Source organism: Bidens hawaiensis, unplaced genomic scaffold (genome assembly GCF_021521415.1).
Source record: "Bidens hawaiensis isolate Kalapana, Puna unplaced genomic scaffold, B.hawaiensis_p1.1 tig00004685_1, whole genome shotgun sequence".
Classification (NCBI taxonomy): domain Eukaryota; kingdom Viridiplantae; phylum Streptophyta; class Magnoliopsida; order Asterales; family Asteraceae; genus Bidens; species Bidens hawaiensis.
The window spans coordinates 359,559-371,249 of record NW_027491287.1 but is presented as its reverse complement, the minus strand read 5'-3'; the positions used below and the strand labels follow the sequence as shown (position 1 = coordinate 371,249).

Sequence of the window (11,691 nt, the reverse complement as noted above, 5' to 3'; positions counted from 1 at the left end):
GGCGAGCGGGAACTCTGGAGTTATATAAGATAGGTATACTGTTTTTTTTTATTAATCCCAACTATCATGTTTTGGTTGCTGTCAGTCTCAACTAGCGAATTGGTTGCTAAATGTACCATCTTTTAACGTTTTTGTTCGCAATGATCAGCGACTAACAGAATTTTAACTTTGTGCCGTAACTTGCGGGTCGCCAGAAAAACACTTTTGGCTGTAAAAGTCACATTTTTTACTAGAAAACTTAACATGAACACCGTCACCACCAACCAACCAACCACCGCCACATGAGCATCACCAACTGATTTCGACGATGTATCTAGGGTTCCGACGACCTCTGTTATTGCAACTTTTACTAGAAAAAAGTTTTTAAAGGTCTGATCCAAGGTAAAGATGTTTGGGATGAAAATGTTGAGTTTTCCGGCCAAAAATTTAACGATTTTGTTCATATATTTTAAGTTATGATTTTTTTAATTATTTTTTTTGAATTTTTTTTGAGGGTTTTCTATTAAGATCAAAAACCCTCAAAAAAATATTCAAAAATAATAATAAAAAAATTATAACTCAAAATATAAATCATAAACAAAAAAAGTAAAAACACTAAAATGTTTCATACGTTGTCCTCGTTCCATAAAAAAAACATCTAAAATCGAACCGAAACCGAAAGAATCGACGAAAATGAAACAAAGAAACAAAAAGCCAAAACCGGACCACATCAATCGAAATCGAAAAAATCAATCAAAACGAAACTAAAAGAATTCAAAACGAACAAAAACAAACAAAAACGAGTCCGGAATCGACCAGAAAGAAACCAAAACCCAACACGTCACGGGTGAAAACTCGTGTTGACTTGAAACATGAACCGAACCCGTTCCGATCTGAAACCCGTTTCGTGCCAAAACCTGTCTTGTACGAAAACCCGTTCCGATCCGAAACATGTCACATTTCCTTAGGACACTAACCCACATCGACCCATTTCTTTAAACTTGTCGACCCATTTTGACTCGAAAATAAAAGGATGGAATTTCAAATGACTCATTTTGACCAATTTATTAAAAACCTTTTACCCAAACCAACTCATTTAGCTTTTAAAATAACTCAAATTGACTCATTTGAAAGGGTTTTGGTCAAGATTGCCACCCCTAATCTTTACAAATTTTTGTTTTTATTCTTTAAAATTTTAAGTATTTTTAATCTTATTTCAAATAATAAGTTTCTATTTATTTTTGAAAAATAAATTTGTATTGTAAATAACATGTTTTCCTTTCAACTTTATGGAATTTAGTCAAAATTTAACCCTTCGCAATTAAAAAAAAACATATATGTAAAAGGTTTTTGATAACTAATCACTAAAGTTGTAATAGCTAATGACAAGATGATCGTATTCCGCATCCGATCTAGCTTTGTCTTAACTAGTTTAAGACTTGCATAAATGTGATGAAGAAGGAAGTAGGGCATGAACTAACCGAAAATGTATCGTATTTTGTATTTGGAATTCATATGTATATCAGTATATGTGCATGTAGTGTATTTAGACAAAATATTATTGATAACACATTTATTAAAATTTAATAATCTTAAACATATTAAACTCACATTCAATAACTCACATATATGTGTGTGTTATAGGGGCGATTTTTTTCGGATGCAATATTATATTGAAAATCATAAGTAGAGTAAAACTGTAAAATATTGGTTTATTTTCCTCTTCTACCCTTTCTTTGATTTAGGGGCTGTTTGGGATTCCTTATTTTTGCTCCTTATAACTTATAACTTATGGGTTATAAGTTATAAGATATTTGGGAAAACTGAGTTTTGTGAGTGTATAAGATATAAGTTACAACATTGTAACTTATACCTTATGCCTTAAATAAGGTATAAGGAGGTAAAATAAGGAATCCCAAACACCCCCCTTAATCTCCTCTCTCCTAATTTATTTTAAGTACAACTATATGAATATTTACATGTAGTGTATGTTCGTATACACATTTAGACAAAACGTTATAAATACCATACTTTTAAAAAGGATATGAAATCTAAGAAAATATACTGAAAACTCTTGCAAGAAGTAAAATGGTAACATGTTATGCCTATTACCTATCATATAGCTTCATGGTCGTTTTTAACGTTGAAGGGTGACATTTGCCGGATCATACGCACCATCATCGCATTGGTTCATTTTGTCATGCTAAGAGCCAATGCTATTTTGACCACTTCTATTCACATGTTTCATAATGCAAAAATAAAAACACGGGATTGGGGTAATGTCATTGTCATGATATAGAAATCGTGGAAAATGAAAGGTGGTTGTAACATCAAAGGTAACATACAAAAGTGGTCGTATTTAAAGGTAGACATAGATGGGAAATAAAGCGTATATTAAAAATGATGTTAAACGAGAAAAGAGTATCGGACGATGGCTAAAAACTAAACGACGAAACATATTTGAAGAAGGAAGATTAGATGGTGTGTTTAAGAACCTCAAAGGTGACGAAAGAGTAATTCTTTGTTTTAAACACAATTTTTAGAATTGACAATTTTGAGAAACTTCTTAAGAATCCAAAAAAGAATATAAAGATTGTAGAGTTAGAAGGATATTATACATAACTGGTTTTCTTTACAAGAATATGCACACATCACCTTGTACAATTGTCTCTTAACGTTGTTGATGGAGATCAACAATAACTTCTCTCTAAGTACACTCGGTTGGATATTGATGATTGATTGAATTAAATATCTAAAATGTGGCATAGAAGTTGGATTTTGAAGAAAAAATCTAAAGTCGAAATTGAATTTATCAAATGAATTGAGGACTTTGATGAAATTGTTTGAATAATACAAGCATGTTTGGTTCATAAGTTGTTAGAAAAGCTGGAATGCGGAGGTTATGGTGATGGTGGTGGAAACGACTACATGAGTAGTGACGGTCATAGGGTTAAGTGTGGTAGTGGGTTTATCATGACAATGATAGTAGTAGTAAACGTGCTAACAAGGATGGTGATGACGACGACGACAATGAATGGTTGCAATGGTGAGAAATGGGAGATTTCGATATTTTGAATGAATTACTTCACTTCTTAGGCTACATGTATTGGGCGAATTTGAGCGGCGATAGGGGACTATAACTTTGTAGCTGACCCAACACTATTTCCTATTGGATCATTTTCAAATATATGTGATGAGTTATGTACTTATGTTCACTCTTCATAAAAATAAAATATAAAAATGACATAATATCAAAAAGGTAATTCTAAGGTCACTTGATCTCGGTATCTTGGGTGTAAATTAACTAGCCGAGCTGAGCTCAAGCTTGACTAGGTTCGAGTTCAACTTATTTTGGCATATGAGAGCTCGAGCTTAACTTGTTAGTTGTTTTTCAATTTTTGGATTCGGCTCAGACTCAACTCGTTTATTGTTTTTTAATTAAATTATATACATTTTTTTAATTATTTTTATACATATTGGAAAAACTTTAAACGAGCCTAAGCTCAACTCGTATAGTATCTTAAACAAGTCAAAGCTCGTCTCAAGCTCGACTGAGAAGTTTAAAAACACTAAAACTAATATAAAGAAGTCTAAAAAAGGTAAGACTTGAAAACATACATGGCGAACTTTATTTGGGGAACAAGCTCGACTCATTTTGAGCTTTTTATCATCCGAACTCTAGTAGCTTGCGAGCGGCTCGACTTGTTTGCACCCCAACCAGTATCTAGCGATAATACTTAGGTCGGCGAGAACGTTTCCTAAACATAAACATCTAGACGGTTAGACAGTAGACACGGTCCAAAGATCTCATCTCATTTTAGAATCCGACAATGAAACGTGGTTGGCTAAGAACAACAAATAAATAAATAAAGTGGATGGAAGTTAATGAATAACTAAAATAACTTGAACTTTGACAAAAAGAAAAACTTGAAATACAATCATAAATCATTAAATGCGTTACATGTTCCATGCTACATAATGCATGATACTTCGCAACCCCAGCCTAGATCTAATCTCAAACCTACCATTTCTTTAATTCTTTTAATATCATATTTGACTTTCCAACTTATTATATTTGTTATACAAATAATTTATCATTTTATAATTTACAATGGAATATTAAAATACGAGTAATTTTGTAAATTATAACTTACAAGAAACATCGACTTGTACAGAAATTATGAATTAGAACGTAAAAGTATATTAAAATAGTAAAGGATATTGAAATAGTTATATAGTTTTATTTAATTTGGTAAAAATGTGAGAACCGTTATCAAAAAATATATTTCTCTATCAATACCTTGTATATGAATGTACGATAAAACACACTTTATGATTAGCATTTGAACTTGAATATATATTTAAAATATACTATTTTCAGTGTCAACCTGAATGGCACCTAATGAAGTCTAACCATCTTATGTATCTGAACATGAATGATCTAATTTTTTCATTAAGTGAAAAATGAAATTATCATTTCTAAATTGAATATATTTTTGGTTCACATGCCTATTTTAGAAATTTTTCCTTGCTTGCGATTAAAAAATGTGGAACCACTTGAGTATAGAGGTGTACAAACCGGTTTAAAACTCAAAACCGGTTCGGGTTAAAACCGGTTCGGTCTGGTTAACAAAAGTCAAAACCGGCTTATGAACGGTTTCGGTTCGGGTTGAAACCAGTTTCTTAACATGTTACGATCGGTTTCGGTTCGGGTTTTGACCGGTTTCGGTTCGGTTAACCGGTTTGAAGCCGGTTTTGGTGGAGAAAACTACAAACCGGTTCCAAACCTCCGGTTTCAATCGGTTCCAACCGGTTTCTATATAATCGGTTTCGAACCGGTTCGGTTTCGATTTAATTTTCGGGTCGGTTCGGTTAACCAATTTGTTTGCCCACCTCTACTTGAGTATAAACAAAAATAGTTAGAAAATATTACTTTATTTAGAAAAATATACATAGTACGTTTGATATCACGATCCTAAGTATAACTAAAAGGACCATATTGATCCAACTATATATTTTTTGTCAATATTAGAATATATGATGATCATATGATGCTACGAATATTATCATAATCTGACATCGTCAAGGTATGACTATTATGTAAATATATACATTTAAATGGTGTACAATTATGATAATGAAATAAAAAGAAAAAAAAATCCACAGCCGTTAAAGAAATAAATAGAGGAATGACTTGGGAAAAAAACAACAACAAAGACTTGGCTCTTTCCGTAGTTTATTCGGTCGTCATATCGACACTAGTTCATATTCCTGGGACCGCATCGTCTATTGCATTTTTATATATATAATTATCTTTTAAACTAATTTACTGGCATTCAAACTATAAAAAACGATAACATTTATACATTAATATTTTCTCCGTTCCATTAATAGTGTTTATATTTTCTTTTTTATTTGTACATCACAAATGTCCACTTTCAAAACTTATTAATCAATTTTTAAATTTACCCTTAAACACACACAACTAGCATTAATAAACAATATTAATGAACCCAATTTTCAAGGGTATTATTGTCATTTGGTAAGCAAAAAAAAGATCATTCAATCTACCTTGAACTTTGTGTTTTTTAAACCACGACACTTAGGGACAGATAAAGTAGAAAATTTGGTTAGAAGGAGGGTAACGGACGTGTGGTTCCGCCAACAAAACATACTAAAAGTTGAATAAGTCACGTTTAGTTTTAATTCATGCATACTAGGATGCCAGTCTTATATATATGTATGTGTTGAAATCTTCTGAATATATATAGTCCAGAAGCATGTATAGATTATGAGTTATGACGTACATGTATTGGTTGAAAGGGTCGATTCCACAAATTGAACGAGTATTATCGTATATTCTAGTCAAGAACATTAGGACAATGATGGGAATTGATATTTCTTTGCTTACGTGCACGTCTTTATATATGTTGCTAATTAATTGCTTACTAAAATTTTAACACATATAAAATATAACCAAAAATGGTTTACTTTATGCTAGTCTTTGTTTCCCTGTATATTATATTATCATGTGATTGTTAAAAAATAAGGAATATTTATAAATGTGGAAAATATATAATATATATATTTTTCTAATAAGGTAATGTAATTTTATATTTTACGATAGGTTACGTACACTGTTTAATTTGGTCTGATAAAGGTAAAGAATAAAAAAATTAACGATTAACAGGTCAAATAATTTGTATAGTTATTGTTAATGTGATCAAATATTGTGTTTTTTTTTAAAAAAAAGAGTAAATATTACCTTCTTACTAAATAAAAAGTAATTTTATAAAAATTTTCTGAATAAAATGCATTTTTATATTGTTTAATACCAACTCTTTAAAGTTTCCTCTATGTTACACTTCACTTGATGACATCACCATCTTCGGTCATGCTCCATTACATTTTTATTACGACAAAATTCAACATGAACTAGGAGAAAAAAACCATCAATTCATAAACGCCTAAATTAAATCACTTTCATAAATATTAAGCATACATCACCAGTGGCAAAATCGAACAAAAATGTGTGTGGGACAAAGGGAGGCCGAGCTTAAAACGGTTTGATTTACATTGCTGAATAAAAGGAGGGAGAGGGGTATCACAGGCCTAAAGAAAGCCTCGCCCATGTACACCGTATTATCTTACAAGCTACATGTGAAAAGAATCACATAAACGTGTGTGAGCGTAAGTAAAAGAAACAAAGGGAATAATTATATATTTTTTTTAAATCATGGAGAAATAGATAAAAAGAATTGAACGTTGGAGAGTTTTTCATATTATAGAGAAAATTAAGACATGCAAATATTTTTTAGTTAAATTATAAAAATAGTAACATAAACAAAATTATTTAAGAGATAAAAATGTTTTCTGTTTAAGTTATGCTCCATAGTATAAAAATTAACATAGTGATTTGAGTTATATTAGTTATTTGGTCTTATCAAGAACTTATACATAGTATTTGACAATTTATATAGCAATCACACTCTCAATCGGTGATTCAGGTTGTCATGCAATAGAACCTGACGATTGAATTTTTATCTCAGTAAGTTGGCCTTCTGGTCTAATGGTATGAGATTGATATTTAAGGCTTAGGATTTTAGAGTCTCAAATTTGAAACATGGTCAATAGAGTTTTTCGACGGTGGTGGGTTTCCTCCTTGATGATGCTCTTGGGTGAGTCAACACTGGATCGTTAAAATCAATATAAACGGTTGATCATATCCGTCTCAGAAAAACTTACCCGAATATTGAGAGTTCCAAATGCTGTTTAAAAAAGGATTTTTATCTCTTCCTTCATTTCTATATGTTAAAAATTTTCCGTATTTTGCAATTTGCATCACCATGATATATCCATCTTAATTTATAAAATTTAGAGTTTTATGAATTATAATTTTATAAAATATAAATTCACTCTTCATCATTCTCTATAAATATCGTGAGTGTATATAAAATAAGTGTTTGTAAGTGTGACGTAGATAATGACTGAGATATAGCAGGTTAAATAAAATTTTAAAAAAATATAATATTTAGTTAAATTATAAAGATAAAGATAGATGCTATAATGTGAATACTGTCATACTTTAATACTCTTATTATTATCATATTATTATTATAGAAGTAATAATACTTCATATAAATGTATAAGTCACTAAATGTTGAGTGTGCCTAAAAAAACAAAAAATATTCAATTTATAACAACTAAAAAACACGGTAGCCGGTGGGTGTTTAATGTTTATGGATGATAACCTCCGCCTACCACAAATTATTCGATTTTCATTTCACTGCCCACAACTTGTCCTCTACATAAACCCCAAATACCCCATCACACATTTGTAATTCTCTCTTATCCATACACACTTAAAATCCACCTAAAGGAAAAATAATATTCTTGCACATCTCATTTGTGTTAATTCACACACAAAAACTCATTTTTTTTCTTGAATCAAACTGCCCTAAAGGCGAAAATCGAAGATGATGTGCATGGTTTCTAGAACTGGACGGGAATTGCAACGTTATGACATGGGTCGTCGACTTGTTGTCGGGTATTTTTCTTTTTGCACCTATCGTATCTTTCAATCTACCTATCAATATGTCAAAACACTACAAAACGAGTAGTACCAACGACCACTATGAATTTGAACACTATTTGTTTCGGGTTTTAGCTTCTTGTTATTCCCTTGATTTTAATGAATTTTAATAGCTTTTGTCATTCAAAAAAAGTTCATAATTAATTATAGCGTTTGTTGAGGATCTATATATCAATATATATACTGATCATCGATGGATAAAAAATAGTTATTAAAACGATTAATATATTTTTAAACTTCATTTTTTGGATTTTGATCTGTATGACCGTTGGTGATCATCGTTTCTTCTCTTTCTTACTTAAGAGTATATATATTCTTTCACTTTAAATCTCGAGTTTCTAATATTGTGAAAGATGACTAGAACTATTAATTCATAAAGATTTTATGTAATTTAATTGATTATTTATGGAATCATTGTAGGTGTATTCCATATAGATACAAAGATGAAAATGGTGAGCTTGAAGTCCTTGTTATCAGCTCGCAGAAAGGCCATGCTATGATGTTTCCTAAGGTATTTAACTACTATTGCTTTTAATAATATATTAACTTATTTAAATATACATGCATAACAATAGGAAAAAGCTAGGAACAACAAGCCACTTGATTTGAATATGTACTTATAAAAGACTATTCAAAGTTTCATTAGAAACTTTCATATTTTCATATTCCATTTTCCATCCCAAATTAAATTAATCAAAATCGACGATTTCAGGGAGGTTGGGAGCTTGATGAATCCGTTGAACAAGCTGCTTCGAGGGAATGCTTTGAAGAAGCCGGTGTTGTTGGAGCAGTCGAGGTTTGTATACTCGTAAATAAATAAATACACGTGTAATATATGTGTTTCTTTTATTAATATGGAACTTTATGATGTATAATGCAGTGTACATTAGGAAAATGGTGTTTTAAGAGCAAAAGCCGAGGAATATACCATGAAGGTCACATGTTTCCGATGCTTGTCGTCGAACAACTTGAACTTTGGCCTGAAAAAAACCTCCGGCAAAGAGTTTGGGTGAGTAGTTACATTTCTTTTAATACATGTGTAAACCAAAGATGATGCCTAATAATCTAATAAAAGACATTATTAGTTTGAGCATATAAACAAAGATGATAAAGATCGAGTTTGGTTGCGCATTCATGTTTGAGTTAATAGGGTTGGATACCGACCCTATTGACTCCAGAATTTCTTTTTAGTTTAGTGTTATCTGGTAGCAGATACTCGTTTTTTATGTGTAGTATAAATTAAGATGTAAACTTGCTAAAATTGTATAATTACATTGTTTACACTTATTTGTAGCTAATAAAATTGATTTTGTTTGACAGATGAAAGTAGAAGAAGCAAGAGAGGTTTGCCAAAGTTGGTGGATGAAAGAAGCTTTGGATGTATTTGTTGAGAGACTTGCTTCACCGACCTTCAACAAAGAAGATGATCTCTTGAATTAGTTTATACTCAAATCTTATTTAGAAAAATAACAATGTTATTAGTTATTTTCTTGCTTTTCTTCTGAATATTACTATATATCATGTACATATATAAGAAAACAAAAGGTTGTCCTCAAAATAATGATTTGGGGCTATGAACGAGTCACACAGAAAAGAGCAAACACGATCAATGGATTTGGTTGATGATTAAGTACTTTAATTTGTTTTGTTAGACACGACCACGTACATCATTTAAAGAGAACTAAATAGGACACAAATGTAACAAAGTTCAATTAAAATGACATATGACCCGAAACAAGAAAGCCTTTCTATATTATCATAACATAACGCTATAAGTTTTCTCTAAATGTACGACCTCAAATGCCAAAACAACTAAATATAGATTCATATATTTGGTCAAGTCACAATTAGACTATGTCTTGTGGAGGGGGTTAACTAAAAAAAAAGTAATGTCGTGTTACTGTCATGTGGGCAGTAACCAACCCAAAAACAAGTGTTATGGAGGGAGTTAGTTAACAACTATTATAATAATAAAAAATAATTGGTTAAATTGAGGGTGGACTCTCCCGCTTGAGCCCTATTGGGCTTTAACGGAATGGCGAGAGCGAAAGGAGGGCGGGGTCCACATTGTGTTGTGGTGCACTGGTGTGGATTGTGGAGCATGATTTTTGGGTTATGCAGCTTTTAAACACATCATCATGAAGTAAAAGAAGCTAAGGTGATTATATCTCTATTCGAGTGTACATTTTAAAAATGTTTATGATGACTTTAGACATTAAAATCAGATTATCTAGAGTTTAAACATTAAGATCATGATCAGAAATTTTCATACTCGTTTATCATTTATATATCACTTACGTGATTACATACAAAATTATATATGTACTTAGATTACTCTATAGAATAATAACCAAGTTTTTAAACTGTTTCAATCATGTCAACATATATACTTTTGTAGCTATTATACTTTTATAAATAATTGCTTTGTTTAGTCTCTCAAATATAGTCAAACCCAGCATATAAAAGCTTGAGTTTTGGACTCGCTGCTAAACATATATACTTCAATTTTGGCCCGAGCTCGAGTATGAGCCCAACTTGAGTTGAACTTTCACCGAGCTACCTGACGAGTGGCTCAGCCCTTTTCAACAGTAACCATATCAAATAATTATCATGTCGTTATTTTGTGTTGATTCTAAAAATAAATCACAAAAATATGATTATCTAACTATCTATATAATTGCTTACCATAAAATCTTACGTGTCCTCTCAGGTTGTTCTCCCAATTCTCTAGAGCCACTAGATTGCTTGATTTCTAAATTGAGGCTTCTCATGCATTTGACCCGAATTCGTGGGTATGGGTCTAAACAAACCCGGATAGTCTTTAAATGGGTTATAACATCTCATTTATTTGTGAAACTCTTTCATAATCAAACATTAATTTTCACAGGTCATGGGTCTCATCAAACCCGTATAACCCTTAAACGGGTTATAATATCACATTTATTTGTGAAAAATCATCAAAGAATAATTTCCACGGGTTATGGGTCTGACCAAACCCTAATAGCCTTAAATGAGTTATAAGATCTCATTTATTGGTAAGACTTTCTTCATGAAACCCTAATTTCGTTTATCTCTTTTCACATATTCTTCATTGTTGGTCTATCATCTCCATCGCCGATTAACTTCCGATACTATTCACCATCGTCAACTACATCAACATCCCTTTTTTCTTTAGACAAATATTTGTGTTCATGTTTATTTATATTAAAAAATCAACATGCTCGTGTACGTACCCACACATCTCAATTGAAAAAATTCAAACGCTAAAAAATATAATAACAAACTAATATATATGTGTTAATTTAAAACAAAATTACGTTAAAAAATAAAATAAATTATCATAAAATAGCAAAACGATTAAAAACAAAAACTTAAATAAACCTCCGTAACACGGGAGGATCAAACTAATAGATATATAAATGACGGGCATATGAAAAAATGTTCAATATATATATGTTCTAACTTCTAATCTTACATATATAGTGTTATTTTATAGATACACAAACATATTTTTAGATATGATTTTACTATTTTAAGATAAAATTATAAAATAAGAAAGAGACAAAGATGTTTCTTCTTCTAGACCTCATTGAAGGAGTCCATGGATGTGTACGAACATT

At 31.0% G+C, this 11,691-nt stretch overlaps 1 protein-coding gene across 1 annotated transcript; it reads left to right on the top strand.

Moving 5' to 3' along the window:
* The first annotated feature begins 7,671 nt into the window (after positions 1-7,671).
* Positions 7,672-9,694, top strand: LOC143627538 (nudix hydrolase 17, mitochondrial-like). Its single transcript, XM_077097327.1, has 5 exons — positions 7,672-8,026; positions 8,492-8,582; positions 8,784-8,867; positions 8,952-9,080; positions 9,392-9,694. Exons 1-5 carry the CDS (start codon positions 7,956-7,958, stop codon positions 9,509-9,511), a joined length of 495 nt encoding a protein of 164 aa, XP_076953442.1. The 5' UTR covers positions 7,672-7,955; the 3' UTR covers positions 9,512-9,694.
* Positions 9,695-11,691: the final 1,997 nt, after the last annotated feature.

What these genes read in the sequence shown, in the direction of transcription:
- LOC143627538 (XM_077097327.1), top strand. Translation starts at nt 7,956, where the DNA reads ATGATGTGCATGGTTTCTAGAACTGGACGGGAATTGCAACGTTATGAC. An exon ending in GGTCGTCGACTTGTTGTCGG is followed by an intron (nt 8,027 to 8,491) that starts GTATTTTTCTTT and finishes GAATCATTGTAG; the next exon opens with GTGTATTCCATATAGATACA. An exon ending in ATGCTATGATGTTTCCTAAG is followed by an intron (nt 8,583 to 8,783) that starts GTATTTAACTAC and finishes CGACGATTTCAG; the next exon opens with GGAGGTTGGGAGCTTGATGA.